The sequence below is a fragment of the Polypterus senegalus genome, chromosome 3 (assembly GCF_016835505.1).
Source record: "Polypterus senegalus isolate Bchr_013 chromosome 3, ASM1683550v1, whole genome shotgun sequence".
In the NCBI taxonomy this organism is placed as follows: domain Eukaryota; kingdom Metazoa; phylum Chordata; class Cladistia; order Polypteriformes; family Polypteridae; genus Polypterus; species Polypterus senegalus.
This window is the reverse complement of record NC_053156.1, coordinates 66872880-66890169: the sequence shown is the minus strand read 5'-3', so window position 1 is coordinate 66890169 and position 17290 is coordinate 66872880. Positions and strand designations below refer to the sequence as shown.

Below are 17290 nucleotides of genomic sequence, written 5' to 3'. Positions count from 1 at the left end.
AATAGTTGGTTATTTTCAAATGCAAAACAGTAAGAAAGAAAAGGAAAAGTGATTTTGTTTTTGGAAAAAGGGGGATGTGGTATATTGTGAATTAAGGTTTTAAATAAAGTTGTTATAAACCAGATAACCAATGAATAAATAAAGGGGAGTGGTTAGTAACATAGAGTAACGGAGACCGGCGTCTTTTGTAAAGTTTCTGTTTAGTGTGCACTAATAAATTAAACGCCTTTCTAAGTTAACCATCTGCCTTGCACTGAGTCATTTACGGGAGCTTCCAGAGCAAATAAAGAATATTACACATAGTTTCTCTAAACTTATAAATAGATCAAATGACACCAAAATAGCCAGTAGCCTGGTAAATTTGTAATAAGTATCAATATGCTTGGTGGTAAAAGATATCAGTTCAAACGAACTGTTTTATAAGTAAGTGTTACAAAACAAAACTACAGTTAAACGACACGATCCATATGGAAACTGCTTGCTTATCCGACAGCAACCTGTAACTGCGCCACCGTCCAAGTAGGTTGTCGCAGATTGTGACGCAACCCATTTCTGCCGCGATTCTTGTCTGTCACTATTTGCGTCACAAGAAAGGAAAAGATGGCAGCCTCGGCGGCGACGCTGCATAGATCTGCAGGCATGAGGCTGACGGAAGGATTGTTATCAGTTTTACGGACGGATACAATTGGAAGAATATGTTCCCGTTCTTTTGTCCAGCTACCGAGAGCATGGGGATATAGCTACACAGGTACCGGTCTTTACTGTGGGACACGGAGGTTTCAGTGGGCGCTTTTGTGTAAAATGGGGGGCAGGCATCAAATCATCTTATAGTGCCACGCTGAGTGTGTGCTAAGACCATTTTATTTGCAAATTGTATATTTAAGTGTCAATTGAAATGACCAGTGAAGTAACGGATCCCTCTCACGTTTTACTTTCCTCGAGTAGAGAAGATCAGGTAATAGTTTACTCCGCTAGAGCCCCGATCCTGGAAGTGGAGTCTATCATTTCTGTGGAGATGCCCCGTCTCCACGCGTGATATATGTCCAACCTTGCCTCCGATTTAATTACATGTAGAATTGTTAAGAGTTTTCTTTAAATTGGTCCAGAGTGAGTGAGTGAGTGAGTGAGTGCGTGCTCGCGTGCTCCAGCACACACTGACAACCAATTCATTATTAGTTGTTTTGGGTCACATAATGTCAAAATAAGCTGTCTGCATTAAAAGTTTATTGATCTAAGTGGGTATATAACTTGTTTGGACCTTTGTCATTTAAAAATAGCTGAATATGTGCAGCATATGTTTTAGCATCTACTGCCCTTTCGGACTTTGAATAAAGCTGAACTAGGTTCTCTAGGCTTTATCTATATAGATTACCAGTAGAAATTAAGGAGAAGTGCATTTAAAATCGAAGCCAGGAAAAAATTTTATACAGAGATGTGTGAATCTGGTACAAGTACCAGGGCATGTAGTTGAAACAGAATCCTTGACAACTGTCAAGAAGTACCTTGTCGAAATGCTGGGAAAGCCAAATTACCTAAATAAACTAGGATGATGGATGGAATCGACTCCTCATTTGTCAAATGTCTTATGCCATTATGTATTATCTGTGTCTTAGTTCATTATGAGGAAGAAACACACAGCTCTGAATTATATGATGTCTAAGTTTACAGTATGTAAAATTAATGAAAGTAACTGTTTCTTAAAAAAAACTGGTCCATCCATGAAGTGTTCCTGGCTTGTGTCAAATGGCTGCTGGGATAAACTCCAGCTTCTCCACAACCCTGCCCTGGATCTGGATAAGCAAGTCTAGAAAATGAATAAATGAATGAATGGATGGATGGATGAATAAAACTGTGTCCACCAAAAACTGATGTACATCAGGGGACCTATTTTCATCAAGTACTTAAAAATATGTTGTACACTAGGATGAATTTCCAAAATTCCCCAACTTTTTCCACTGGCACCATTTAAATTTACTCCAGGTATAAAAAAACTCCAAAGACATTTGACATCAGCAGCCATACCACATGCGCTTCACACCTGAAATTAAACATGTTTGGGCCCGGCCAGTACTTGGATGGGAGATCATCTAGGAAAACTTGGGTTGTTGCTGGAAGAGGTGTTGGTGAGGCCAGGAAGGGTGCTTATCCTGTGGGCTGAATGTGGATCCCAATACCCCAGTGCAGTGATGGGAATTCTGTGCTGTAAAAATGGTGCCATCCTTTCAGATGAGATGTAAAACCGAGTTCCTAACTCTCTCTGGTCAAAAAAGATCCCTGGGCATCCTTCATAAACAACAGGGTGTATCCTGAAGTCCAGGCTAAATTGCCCTCCACAGCCTAGTCACTCTAGCCCCCCTAATCACCCCCTGTCTCTAATTGTCCATCTCTTTCTTACCACTTCACCACCTATAGTAAAGAATTATTATTATTATCACTGGCAACAAATCCTAAATTACTTTGTGAGCAAATGCAAGCTCAAAAGAAATGGTTAGGTATCCTTTGTGGCTCGCTGGCTTAAATTACTGCCAGATGGATTAATATTGCATTGTAAAATTGAGATGAATGTTAAATCTTTTCTGAGAATGAATTGAACCAGATCATCAGCTTCATATCTTTTAATATTGATAACATAATTTGTATACTGAGATGATTTTGTTTGATTCCTGACTTGGTATTTCAAGTGCTCTTTATAAGGTGTGCTTATTCAAGTTCAAATATATTGCCACATGCAAATAGTACAATAAGACTCTTACTTGCTTATGCCCGATAGTGAAGTGGCAATAGTATAACAACAACAACGTTTACTGAATATAATCACAGTTAGTGAATACAACTTCAAATATGAAGTGCATCATACAACAAAAATATATAGCACCTTTTAAAATCTTCATTGTTAGTTTTCTGAGTTAGTGTTTCTGATTTATTCTGTGGCACTCAAAATGCACACCTCACTAATGTCTTGCTTTTTTCAAGGCATTCTAAATAATGGTGCTATAGTCTGAACTGTTCCATAGTTACAAATAGAGCCCTTCATAATGTTTGGGACAAAGACACATTTTTCCATAATTTACCCTTCTGCTCCAAAGTTTAAATTCACAAATAATGCAGATATAATTAAAGTGCACATTGCAGACTTTAATTCAAGGATGTTTGCATACATTTCAGTCACACCATTTAGAAAAGACAACACCTTTTCTATGTGGTCCTCCCATTTTAGGGTACCATAATATTTGGGACTTAACAATGGTAGGTATATTCTAGCAGTTATATTTAGTACTTGGTTGCATATCCTTTGCGTGCAGTGACTGCTTGAAGTCTGTGATTCATACACATGTGCTGGGTATCTTCTCTGGCGATGTTCCTGCCAAGCCTCTAATGCTGCAAACTTCAGCTCCTACTTGTTTCGGGGGCTTTCCCCCCTTACATTTTCTTTTCAGCGTATGGAAGGCATGCTCAATTGGATTTAAATTGGGTGGCTTGGTCTTTCAAGAATTTTCCATTTTTTTTAGCTTTTAAAAATTCCTGTGTTGCCTTATCAGCATTTTTGGGATTGTTGTTGTAGGATGAAGTGCCGTCCATTGAGCTTGGAGGCATTTACTTGAACTTGACCAGATGTTTCTATCTACTTTAGAATTCAATGTGCAACTGCCATCAGCAGTTCCATCATTAATGAAGATAAGTGTGCAGTACCTGTGGCAACCATACATGCCCAAGCCATAACACCCCCACACCAACATTTTTAAAAGAGGAAGGCTATAGAGGGTTGGATAATGGATGGATGTAGTATGCTTTGTGTCTTGAGCAGTTCCTTTTACACAGGTTCATCTTTGTCTTGTCTGTCCAAAAGACCCTTTTCCAGAATTCTGCAAGCTCTTTTAAGTACTTTTTCGTAAACTGTGATCTGGCCATCCTATTTTTGTAGCTAACTACTGGTGTGTGTCTTGAAGCGTGGCCTCTGTATTTCTGTTCATGAAGTCTTCTTCATATAGTCGTCTCTGACACATACACATCTGCCACCTGAAGACTGTTTCTGATCTGTTGGACACAGTGTACTAATGAGTAATAGTTATGCTGTATTTGAGCCAATTCAAGTTTCACAAAATTACCTCCCCTTCCCCAAATGAATGTCATTTTGTAACTGTGGAAGTTATGCAGAAAAAAAAGACTTTTTTTGCCTTCACTGGTCTGTTTGTTTACTTTTTTATGATGGAAACATCTGGAACAATTCAACTGTGTAATTTCTGATGTGCTAATTCAGGAATAGTTATGCACACTCTTTTTTTTCTTTTTAAGATTTATTAATACTTGTCAGAAGTTTTTGTTTGAATTTCTACATTTTTAATACAGTAATATCAATTGCTCAAACTTTAGAAGTAGTTTACTAATGAAAACAAGTGCTTCTGTAAATTTCATAAATTCCACATAGCAAACTTGTTTTGATCATAGTGCCCATGGAAATTATTTGATAATCAATCAAAGAATTTTATGTTAGCATTGAACTAATTTTATCTTTGTAACATTTGGTTTTCACCCTTTAGAGTGCAGCAGTGATGGCAGGGCTTGTCTCTCTGAGCAACATACGGCTTGGCTCAGTCAAGACCCGGTAAGTAGCCAATGCTGAGTGCAAGTTATGAAAATGTGTAGAAATTGATATTTTGTGTTATAGGCCAGTGTTAGTAAGTCTCAGATTTCCACTCATGAGTTTTGTAGTGCGTGCTGATATATATTTCCTTAGAGAATTGTCATGGCTATCTTAGACCATCCTGGACTAATCCTTACTTTTTCCATCCCTCTGGAGATGGTGCACATCAGCAGCATTCATACTGTGATCTATAACCGAACTGTTTTTTGCATCTGTTATAATTTGTTACAATGGGGATTTCGTTATAATAGAATTGGAACAAACCCTGGCCTTTCAACATGTATGGTTGACAGATCTGACTGTGGAATGCTGAAACTGATGGCAACATCTATGTTTTTCTTGCTAGGATCAATGGCATTGAGAAGTTTTATGTGAATTAAATTGGGGGATTTCATGGGTTCCATTTGGTATCTGGAGGTTGGTATCTAGAGGTGTATGCCCTTTTAGTTATGAATACTGCACTTTAAAAGGAATAAAAACTAAATGTGCACAACTTTTGAATGCATATTCTCCCCTATGTTTTAAAATTATGTGTCTTTTGCAATCTTTTTTTCTAATTCTTATAGATTTGAAGGCTTGTGTATCATGGCAGTGATGGTCAAAGATAGCTCAACTGAGCTCTTCCAACAACACTGCTTAACCTGGCTTCGATCCATCCAGCAGATAATTCAGGTAAAAAAAAATGCTTGGTTATTTTGTTTTAGTTTCTAGAAGTCTTGTCTGAACAAGTGCCATGTTACCATTTAAGGGTTTAAATTCCTATTTTTGTTTTGACAGTTGTAGAATGGTGGTGCTTTTATTCACTACATAGGAGAAGTAATCTTGCTACTGGTTGCTTAGTACTAAGTAGTCCTGCAGCAGAAAATCAATTCACAGAAGAACTGAGATTCTTGTCATTTACAATTCAAAATCTGATTCACAGTTTTACAACAATAACAACATTTATTTATACAGCATATTTTCATACAAAAAGTAGCTCAAAGTGCTTTACATAATGAAGAATAGAAAAATAAAAGACACAGTAAGAAAATAAAATAAGTCAACATTAATTAACATAGAATAAAGTAAGGTTCAATGGCCAGGGGGGACAGAAAAAACAAAAAAACCTCCAGACGGCTGGAGAAAAAATAAAATCTGTAGGGATTCCAGACCATGAGACCGCCCAGTCCCCTCTGGGCATTCTACCTAACATAAATGAAACAGTCCTCTTTGGATTTAGGGTTCTCATGGAAGGACTTGATGATGATGGTCATGTAGACTTCTGGCTTTTAATCCGTCCATCATTGTTGGAGCATCATGAAGCTTTGAGTAGGTGGTGGTGGTGCAGGCCACCACCACAAAGAAACCGGAAAAAGAAACAGAAGAGAGAGTAGGGGTCAGTACGGATTATAGAGCCACCATGAATAGTTGTTATGATGAATTGAACATGCAGAGTATCCGGATTAAGTTAAAGTGAAGTTATGAAAAGGCCATGTTAAAGTAATGTTTTCAGCAGTGTTTTAAAGTGCTCTACTGTATCAGCCTGGTGAATTCCTATTGGCAGGCTATTCCAGATTTTAGGTGCATAACAGCAGAAGGCCGCCTCACCACTTCTTTTAAGTTTTGTTCTTGGAATTCTAAGGAGATACTCATTTGAGGATCTGAGGTTATGATTTGGAATATAAGGTGTCAGATATTCCATATATAAGATGGGGCGAGATTATTTAAGGCTTTATAAACCATAAGCAGAATTTTAAAGTCAATCCTGAATGACACGGGTAACCAGTGTAGTGACATCAAAGCTGGAGAAATGTGCTCGGATTTTCTTTTCCTAGTTAGGATTCTAGCAGCTGCATTCTGCACTAGTTGCAAGTGATTTATGTCTTTTTTTGGTAGTCCTGAGAGGAGTGCGTTACAGTAATGTAGTCTACTGAAAACAAAAGCGTGAATTAATTTCTCAGCATCTTTCAGTGATATAAGAGGTCTAACTTTAGCTATGTATCTTAAGTGAAGAAATGCTGTCCTAGTGATCTGATTAATATGTGATTTAAAATTCAGATTACAGTCAACAATTACCCCTAAGCTTTTTACCTCCGTCTTGACTTTTAATTCTAATGTATCCAGTTTATTTCTAATAGCCTCATTGTATCCATTATTGCCAATCACTAAGATTTTAGTTTTCTCTTTATTTAACTTGAGAAAGTTACTATTCATCCATTCTGAGGTACAAGTCAGACATTGTGTTAGTGAATCAAGAGAATCGGGGCCATCAGGTATTGATAAGTACAGCTGTGTGTCATCAGCATAGCTGTGGTAGGTCACTTTGTGCCCTGAGATAATCTGACCTAATGGAAGCATGTAGATTGAGAATAACAGCAGACCCAGGATAGAGCCTTGTGGAACACCATATTGGATATCATGTGCCTTGATTTAGACAATCAATTTGTTTTTTTCACTTTCTGGTTCTGTTTTCTCTTTTCCCTGTAATTCTACATTAAGACATAGCCACAGTATGCACTCAAACCACAGTTCCAGAAAAGATAGTGTACCACAGGTTTGAATGCATTTTGTTGTCATGCCAACACAATTGCAAATTCTGCCAGTTCTAACATTAATTCTGGGCTGCAGTATTTTTATTATTAAAGGAATAATCCACCTAAACATTTTTTACATGTTATTTAGCCCATATAATTTCTAGTGATTAAACATTTTTTATATCATGATTTTCTTCAGAACAAGGATAGCAGGGTTTCTTAAATAGTATGGGTCTATGATAACCAACAGTGGAAAACAGCAGAATATAAAGTCCATTAAAAGCTTGTGTGTTGCATAGCCCACATGTGAAGATCACCAGTCCCCTGCTCACAATGCCCCAATCACCAGATGTAAGAACCAGCTATAAATCTAAGTTTAAAATATGAACACTTGGACTAAACAGGAAAATAGATCTAGCTATACTGATTTAAAGATGGAGAATAAACGTGGAAAATAGTGATTTTATATCTAGTGCATCTAGTTTCCATTTTGGAAATCGTATGGTTTAGAAATACAGTGACTTAATAAAAAATACCAGAAAATCATTCTTGAAGGTATATTGAACATGGTACATTCTAGGGAAGATTGTAATTTGTGGTCTTCAACTCAATAAATTGATATATATAGTACTTATAATGTTAGCTGCGTCTTTTTTTAGGTTCCTAAAATCGACATGGTAGGATCCAACATTAGTCAGATATGCAACTAGAAATTCAACAGTCCAGTAAAGCTAGTTTTTAAAAAAGTTTAGTTAATATTTAAAAAATGAAGTCACATAAATTCAGAAAAAGAATTATTCCACATGCAGAAAAGAATACATAAGCCAAAAAAGGATTCTTCTCTGTTTCATTATGATCTTAGCTTTCTCATGTTGAACTTCAGGTATGTTCAGTACGGTTTGAAATTGTTTGCCCTCCAGGCCTTATCAACTAACTGCAAGAAAGGTCATAGACTGAGCTAGTCTCTAATCAGAATGACAAGAAATAATTAGAATATTCCATTTATGAGTTAGCTTGTTATGAGTTAAAATAGAACCTTCCATTAACTATATACTAATATATAGGCTAATATTTACATTTTTATGCTTGTACTTTTAAGTTTATATGTTGACATCTGTGTTACAGTCCCAGGACCCTTTGCAGACAATGGAGCTGGCTGTGCATGTGCTTCATGACCTACTCCAGTATTCATCTCAGTTGCCAGAGCTGGCTAGAAACATAGGCCTTAACTCAATTCCAGGAATTCTGACATCACTGCTTTCTGTAAAACCAGAGGTAAATATGTCAAATGGTCCAATTAAGGCTGTTGTAGTGCTTGTGTTATAATTTAAGGTTTTAAATGAAGAGGGCAACAAATCAGTAATTTATAAATGTATGCTGTACATTTGACAATAATACTCCCAACTACTGTATACTTGTTTCCCTTTTTTTCTCAACAGTGCCATATTGCTGCTATGGAAGGAATGCATGCTTGTATGACCTTCTACCCAAGAGCCTGTGGATCTTTGCGGGTGAGAAGGCCTACACTCATTAGTGCTCAGTTATCTTTACAATACCAAGAGTTTCATGTCACTTACTTCTTGTGTTTTTGCTGTAGGGAAAGCTGGGAGCCTATTTCTTGTCAAAGATGGATTCAGAGAACACTCGGATGCAGGAGGTAAACTTCTTTAAAGATGTGACATTCTGAAATGTGGTGAATAGAATAATATATTGTGTTCCTAATGAATTGTTTATTTTATACCACATTGTACAGTATTATTTTATAAATATGTAGCTTAATTAGCCCATACAATTAGCCGAAAAATTGTTAGAACACATTTTTTCAGAATCCTCACTAGGCAGTTACTGGAACCACATCTTTGCACATAACAGAAAGGTGTAAAATATGAAACATGTAAATGATTAGAGCTGACATTTATTTTCACTCCGGTGTATTACATAACACCAAGAAGCATTGAAATACAGTAATATATACAATACAAATATTTAAAGAAGTTACTGTCAGTGTCTATATAGCTTACATACCAATAATTTAAATACTCCAACAGGACACATTTATGATGCTAAGTTTCTGCAAACCTTCTGAATTATGACTGCTCCTGCTACTGCCTCACCACTTTTAGTCTGAGACAGCGCTTTGTTAGCACATTACAGTCACATACATGAACTATTTTTATATCCACAAACACCAGCAAACTGTTGAAAGGGCAGTTGCTGTTCTCTCAATTTGTGCTTTAGTTTGTTATTGTGAGTAGTGCCTACTGTTTCTTTTTTATAATGGTTTGTGGGTAGAGACGGGTTATATATGCATGTAGAGGCAGATGTAATTTATTCAGTTACAGTCAGATTCTTAAGAATTTACCATGTAGTTGGGCGCATATGGCTAGTAGTTCTATACAGTATGTTACAAGAAGGAATTTGTCAGTGGCTATGAACAAGAAGACAGCATAAATACTTAAGAAAAGGAGTTTTGCTATTGTCTTCTTTATCCTGGTAGTGGTCCTTTAAGAAACATTTTCATTTAGATGAAAGGTACAAGTAGAACTGTTTGAACTGATGTTGCTTAGTCACAAGTCACATATAACTGTCAAAGGAAAGGTAATGATCACATTACCAGTAATATTTAATTCTGCAAATACTGCTTTTTGAGCACCTAGCCATTTGAGGATATGGTACCAGTGAAGGTACTATTTGTATTTCAAGCAGTCGTCAACTCAGCATTCTTTCATTTTAAGGCACTGTTTTTCACTTGAAAAACCTTGCATTTTAAGAATTTACTGTTAATATCTTTTGGCAGTAACTGAATTAAAATGCTCGTACTTTCTGTGTCACATGATTTAAAGGTAGTTGTTTTTAAATTAACTACTGGGTGACTTTAGAGCAATGTAAACTTTTTCTATCCTTCACGCTACTGCCATAGTGCACTGTTAAATTAAATTTGTTTTAAAATAAATTGAAAATTACCCTTTTGAAAAAAGCTGTACCTTTAATATTTGTGAATGGTGCTTTTCTTCCTCTAATTTTATTTTGATCAGTTTGGAGCTGTCTATTGTTGAGGTTCTTACTTCAGGGGAGCCAGGGCTTTATCTTAATCATGACGTCTCATCTCTTTCAGTTGGCATGTTCCTGCTATTCCATTCTACCGACACTAGGTTCTGGGTTCTCGCAAGGAATCAAGACTTCAGAGGCTTGGGCTCAGCAACTACAGTGTATTCTGGCCACTGCACATAGCCTTTTAGGACAACTTTATGAAGGCGCAGAAACAGGTAATTTAACTTGTATTTAAAAAAAAAAAAAAAAGTCAATAAATGGGTTGATAATCTGTTGGAGTGATTGATAGCCTGATTTGTAAATATTTCATAATTTCCATTCACATTTTTATGTCATTTTTCTTATTGGGGTGTTGATGACTGTAAACATGCAATATCTATAATTGTGAACAACTGATTTAAGTATATAATGCAACATGGAGCCTAATGTGGCTAAACAGTTCATTTTGTTTTAATGTTTAAATTTGTTTATAAGTTACAGCAGTGAATTTAGTAGAGAATACAAAATATTTTTGATCTTAAGGAAATCTTCAACTTGATCAACAAAATACTTTCTTTTAGAATATTCATTTATTCTAGGAAAGGTTTCTGCACTTTTTAAGTTGAATCCTGATTAATGATGTACCGGGTGTGAGATCAGTGTTTCAGAAATGTTATTTTGTTGTTTCTATGTTTATTGTTCCAATATTTCAAATTCTTTTTTGAATTTAACGTTTATTTAAAAGTAAAACTGTATGTTGTGTGTGTGTTGGTTGGGGAGACAGTGGATTCTTACATTACCAAGATACCAACATATTTTTAATTTTGTCACTCTAGGATCTAGTTATTGTGCATTGAATTGTATTCCAGAAAATTTAATAGTTAGATTTTACCTGAAACGAAATAGGCCATTCACATCATTAAATTTGTTTTGATAGGAATTGCTTTATTTTTCAAATATATTTTGTATAATTTTATTCAACATAAAATAATACATGTAGGCTTTCTGCTGTTTATGTATTTTACTTTTAAATTTATTTTAATTATAATTTATTATTTTATCTTTTTCTGTTTTGAACTTTTTTTCATTTAAAGTTAAGTAGTACTAGTAAGCTTGACATAAAATATCAACTGCAGAGATATCCTTTTGAATACCAAAATGTATAAACAAACAAAAAGGCAAGTGTGATGGACGTTTGATTCCTGGATTAAGTACATTTTTTTTAAATTAATTTTGGCACATGAGTATATGTTTATTTGTTGTCTGCAGAACAAGATAATTATTATTACATTTTTTTAATTTAGTTTTTATGTAGTTTCGTTTTCCATTTAGCTTCAGTTTAATCTTGCAAGCTTTTGACTTATTTCTGTTGTAGTTTTTATTTTTATTGATTCCTTCCAATTAATGTTCATTCTGAGTGCACCATTTCAGTTTAGTTTTCATTTTAGTGCAAAAAATGGCTATTTAGTGAAGATTAAGAAATGCATGCTGAGTCTGCATAGCAAAAGCACAGCAGAAACATGCAGATATAACCACTAAAGACTTAGGGTGCTTCTGATCCTGTTTTCTTAGTTTCATATCTTTTGATAACCATTGTCTATTTTCCAAGTTAAGATAAAATCAAATAATATTATTAAACTAAACATAAAATCATATTTCAACAAGTGATATCCAGCAGTTTTTACTTAAACTTATTATTACTATTTTCTTCTGCAGCTTCTTAAAATGCATTTAAAATTCATTAATTGATTTTGCAAACACCTTACTAACAGGCTTGCAAGGGAGCTGTCCATCCCATCAGTTCTGAAAGCAAGACGGGAACCATGGCACACACCCACAGCCATATTGACTCTTCCATCTAATTGCCCATGCAGTGCATGTCTTTGAAATGGATGAAATCTTGAGACTAACCACTCTCAGTGTAATTATTAAAAGAGTCATGGACTTTTTATTATTGTAGCTAGGTTTACACATGCAGTGAGTAACAAAAACTTGAACTCTGAAAGGGTTCTAGATGTGCATGGACTGATTATGTAATATATACTCTCATATGAGATATACTTGAAATTTTTTGATGCTGGCAATGTCATTTCCAAAACCTGAAAATCTACTTTTTTTTTTAGGAAATTCTTAGTTTTATTGTTTTTTTCCCCAAGTATTGTTGAATTCACTATCTGAACTGTGTTATTAAAAGTAATAAAAAAGTAGATATTTATGTCGTACATTTTACACCAGCAATAGCAACATCTTAATTCACTGAATATGCAATAAACAATTCACTTTTTAACAATGATCTGTCTCTGTATTGCTAGTGCTTTACAGGTACATGTGTGCTGTAAATACTATGGTACGTTTTCCCGTTGGGCAGCAGCATGCATGTGTGATGGTAGTGTATGCATGTATTCAAGCAAGTTTGCACTCTCCTTATCTGTAAAAGCCTTCACATGGGCAACAGTTTCATTAGGCAGCACATTCTTGGCTGTCAGAAAAAGGGATGTGCTCACGTTATTTTGGAAATGTGGAACTGTGCTGGAAAGTTGTCAGGCAGTCATGTAATTTGATATGCTCTGTGATAACTAGTCTTGTAAACTGACATGCGTTGGCAACAAGATTAGCAACTGTAGTTGTTTAGTTTTATATTCTGTGTGACTAGAAGTTAGATAATATGACATCAGCTTTAGAGAAACCCGAGGTGAGGTGCTGTGCTGTGATCAACACACATGATGTTCTGTGATTTTTTTTTTTCTTCTTTCTTACTTTTAAGTTTGAGCTGATTTTATAGCCAGATATTGTATAGCATATTAATAATGATGAAGGAAGGACATCTAAATCAGACTACAAAACTAGTTTATTTTATGGGCATTTTAAAACTAGTGAGAGTTCTAAGGCTAATGTTAATATTGAAGTACTATTCAGAAAACAGTCAGATACTAGCTGCTACCAATATAATAGAAGAAAAACTTTCTTTCTTTCTTTCTTTCTTTCTTTCTTTCTTTCTTTCTTTCAATGAGAACCACAGAATAAGTAATTGGAAATTAATAAGGCTTTGTTTGCTATTGGCTGTCAGTTCTAGAAGGGAAAACTGACTGATAGCATAAAATTACCATTGAAATCCATAAAAAATGTATATTAAAAATCATCTTTAAAAAAGTCACTTTTTCAAGAAATTTACAAGTAATGGAGTAAAAGTAATGTGTTACAACTGTTTAAGTAACACGTATGTTAAGAAGGATGGTCTAGTCATCAGTGATATTTTCATAACGAAAATGAGAACTAGAACTAAAAATGTTTTTCGCTTTACAAGAACGAGAACTGAAATTAAGGCAAACTAAATAAAAAAAAAAAAAAATTAGTGATTTGTGATCAAACTAAAATGACAATGAAAATTGAGTAAAAACGAAAAAACAGCAATAGCATTTTTTGTTCAATCTGGTTCAGTCATGCAGAGGGGTTTCTTGTAGGTCATCCTGAGTGTTCAGTTACGTTGCGCTGTTCACTATGTGGTGATCTTGTACCTTGGTCTTACTATAGTCACGTGGCGCAACTTCCGTAAAGGACCGTTGTTTGTTGAGCACATTTTGCTTGTCGGGTTGAAGCAGTAAGCACTTGTGGTTGACGATGGCGAATTTTGCACAGATGTTTGTGGGTAGAAAGCGAGAAAGTAACGTGTGCAAATACTTTAATTACAGCGCCGATAATAATAAAAGCAAATGTAGCATGCGAGAAGAAGAAGAGTCTCGGAGGTTCAGTGCAGGGCCAGCTGTATCAGTGCTTAGTGGAAGTCCAGCACTTCTCTGGCACCATGACTGCACTTCATACAGGGACATGCGGTCTCACCTGTCATCATGAAAAATAAAAAAATAATAATGATAACATAAAATATATTTGTCCACTGGTCTGTGCTATAAAATTGTTTGCTGTATGATTCCAATAATTCTGATAATTTTTTATAGTCTAAATCGCTGAATTTGCGCATTTCCTGTTTCCTCTCCTTTTCAAATACAGGGGAGAAATGTGTGGTGCGATGAGACAAGCCAAGCCTCTGACTGCGCTATCCCTAACACACTGGATTGATGCATGCAATTGGCGCATGCCTGTTGCTGTTTCTCTGTATTTTTCCAATTAAATTTTCGCACACGCGTTTATTATACACCCTGACTTTCCACAGTTTGGTTAATATCTTTAATAAATGTGTGTGACATATCTGGTCTTGCTGATTGGACTTACAAAACGGCAGTGAAAAGGTACAAGGTTGGGAGCCCAACATGTGCTTGTTGCTGCTGTTCTCCTATGCAGAGGCTCAAGGCACCAATAAGTTAGCAATATCAGAAAGTCAAGTGCAGTGCAGCGGTGTGTTTTTTTTATTATTTGTTCTGTCAAAAACGGAAGAGTAAGAGTTTTAAAACTAAAGGAAAATAAGGAGAACTTTTACATGAAAGTGACAAAGATTTTCACTGAGAAGGATAGGTGGATGGACTTCATTTACAAATAAAGGTAATACCATGAACAGTTTTCAATTTTATAAAAATGGGATCAGACTAAGAAAAAAAATCCAATATTTAAAAACAAAATTTTGACCTTAAATAAAATATCCTTTTGTAGAGTAGTCTGTATTAAAATTGATTAAAGCATCAGAATTGAAATATTTTAAAAACAGCTAAATATTTCAATTAAGGTCAAAATTGAAATCTTTTTTTGTACACCATTCTATACTTTCATTTGTATTGAATGAGTATGAATTGTGAAATTGCAATGGCAAATTTAGAACATATGGAGGGTGCAGAGCAAATGTGCTCTTTCCACTCTCTCTCGCTGTTATAAATGTAATGTTCTTTCTTAGACAAATATGCACCTTACCTATGTGTGTGTAAAGAATGCTGATTAGATATGAAACATAACCAGTACTCAAATGTGCATGCTGCCAACTGAATAGTGAATAAGCTACTCTTTTGGGTTCATATATTTGTAAATCTGACTCTGAAGGAGTCCGTGCCTCCCCAGCCATGAACCTCACCGCACATCACTGCTTCAGTACTGGCAGCAAAAATTGTCAACATACAGTCTGCTGGTCCAGTGGCTGACGACCTTGTCTGTGCACCTGCATTACAGGCACTCGTCAAACGAATATTTTCACTATGTGGCGATCTGTGCAATGGATGTTATTGCAACATGAACAAATATCTCAAAATGGGTGCTTGTTGAAAGTTTAATAGCAACGTGCTTGCACAGACTGGTTTCTTGGGTTGAAACATTTGATCTTTCTTACTATACTCATAAGGCCACTTAATCTGTTTGATCCTGTTGATAGTCAAGCTGTGTGTAACGGCATTATGAACTGTGAGTAAACTTTTTTGACTGAAACATAAATTGCATTGAAATATGTATAGGCCAGCATTTGTGGTCTTGCAACAGGGAAAAACTAAAATTGTACTAATATCATGTAAAAAAGCCAGAACTAAATAAAATAAAAACTCAAATATTAAACACAGAACTAAATAAAAGTACAGATTGTTGACTCCACTGAAAACTAGAACAAAATAAAAATAAAATTGTATTTCATAAAATAAAATAAAAAAACTAAAACTACAATTAATATCAGAACTGAAATAGCACTGCTTGTCACCTGAAAGCCAAATCTAAACTATGTGTATTATGGTTTCAGTTTAGGACTTTCATAGTGAATATACTTTCAGGGCAGTGTGTGGCTGTGAAGCTCTTTTATTTAAAACTTATTTTTATATTGTTTTTCTTAGGTTGATGATGATGCCATCAGTAATCTGATGTCAGTTGAGACACATGTTGATGTAGAAGTTAAGTGTAAAGCCAGATGATGCATCACACATATGTACAGTAATCAGTGCTTTTGTCTAAGCTAGCATTATAGCTGTTAAGTATTAATGAATACTGGAATTTATGCACATTTGTATGTATATCATGCAGACGTACAAGTGTCATGTAGAATCAAAATGAGAAAGCTTTAATTATTAAATATTTCTGTCAGTCACAAGGCATTTTTTCCCCACAGATCCAGTAATATACATGGGTCCTGGTGTGGAGCTAAACTTCAGTCCTTTGGATGAGAGAGATCCACTTTTTATTCTGAGGCTAAGTCAGAGATATGCTGGACTTTGCCAAAGCCTTTCTAAATTGCTCAGGTAGGTCCTGGCTGTGTTAGGTACCTGTGCTTCTTATATTTCAAAGATGTGTACTAAAATTGCAATAAAAAGCAAATCATTTTTTGAGTCACCTTATTTAAAGGTAGATGTATTAAATTTCGACTTTGACAGTCCATTAAAACCAGACATGCTTCAAATTTCAACATGAAATAGAAACTGAACTATCCAAGACGCAGCAGAAAATTAGTGAGGTGCTCATGTAGTGTTTTCATTTTTATATATAGAATTGACATATAGTCACAGAATAATCAATAGTACACTTTGAATGATAATTTGCAGCAAATGTATGTCAACATCAGCACACAACTTACATGAACACACACATTTCAAACACTCTGATTCAGCAGACAGTTACCACCTTTTATGAATAAAATTTGTATGCCAGGCTTCTACAAAAATTTGCTTCTTTAACTAGATATTCAACATAAAAATTGATATTAAGATTTATTTTCTACATACAATTTTTGTTCAATCAGGATTTTCAGAGGCAGTGCGGGACTCTGGATTTGTCTGTTGAACTTGGGACAGTACCGCTGAAATGGGGGATGTCTGGCAGCCCTTGTGATACCTGGCAGTAGATTTGACTTGTCTGAATTATACAAACTTCTTGTTATTGTCATTTGTATTGACACCCAGATTGACTGTGTTTAGGCTTGTTAAAGAGTTTTACATTTGTGATTGTTTGCTGTTTTCCAGCATTGATGTCACAGTTCCTGTCAAACTTCCTGTGCAGGACATCATTAACCTGGTTTGCAGAGCATTGGCTGTGACTCGTAAGAAATTGGTAAGCCTGAAATACTAACTGAATTCAATTAGATCACAAGTGTTTCTGTGATACTTTTCTTCACCTCTTAATAGTTTTCTTGGTTCTAACTACAAATATATGTGACCAAAAAAAACCAAAATTCCATATCCCATGACAATGACAG

General features: G+C 35.3%; 1 protein-coding gene across 2 annotated transcripts in view; it reads left to right on the top strand.

Annotated features, from left to right (window-relative positions):
• Window positions 1-581: 581 nt before the first annotated feature.
• Window positions 582-17290, top strand: part of LOC120525274 (proline-, glutamic acid- and leucine-rich protein 1-like) — a 46640-nt gene continuing 29931 nt past the window's right edge. For both annotated transcript variants that reach the window (XR_005632921.1, XM_039747416.1), the window contains exons 1-9: window positions 582-748; window positions 4539-4603; window positions 5209-5314; window positions 8281-8430; window positions 8595-8666; window positions 8753-8812; window positions 10271-10421; window positions 16211-16340; window positions 17058-17145. Coding sequence is in view for 1 of the 2 variants with exons in the window: in XM_039747416.1 (XP_039603350.1) it covers window positions 4551-4603; window positions 5209-5314; window positions 8281-8430; window positions 8595-8666; window positions 8753-8812; window positions 10271-10421; window positions 16211-16340; window positions 17058-17145 (810 nt within the window). In the remaining variant the exon portion in view is untranslated. The remainder of the gene's footprint in view (window positions 749-4538; window positions 4604-5208; window positions 5315-8280; window positions 8431-8594; window positions 8667-8752; window positions 8813-10270; window positions 10422-16210; window positions 16341-17057; window positions 17146-17290) is intronic.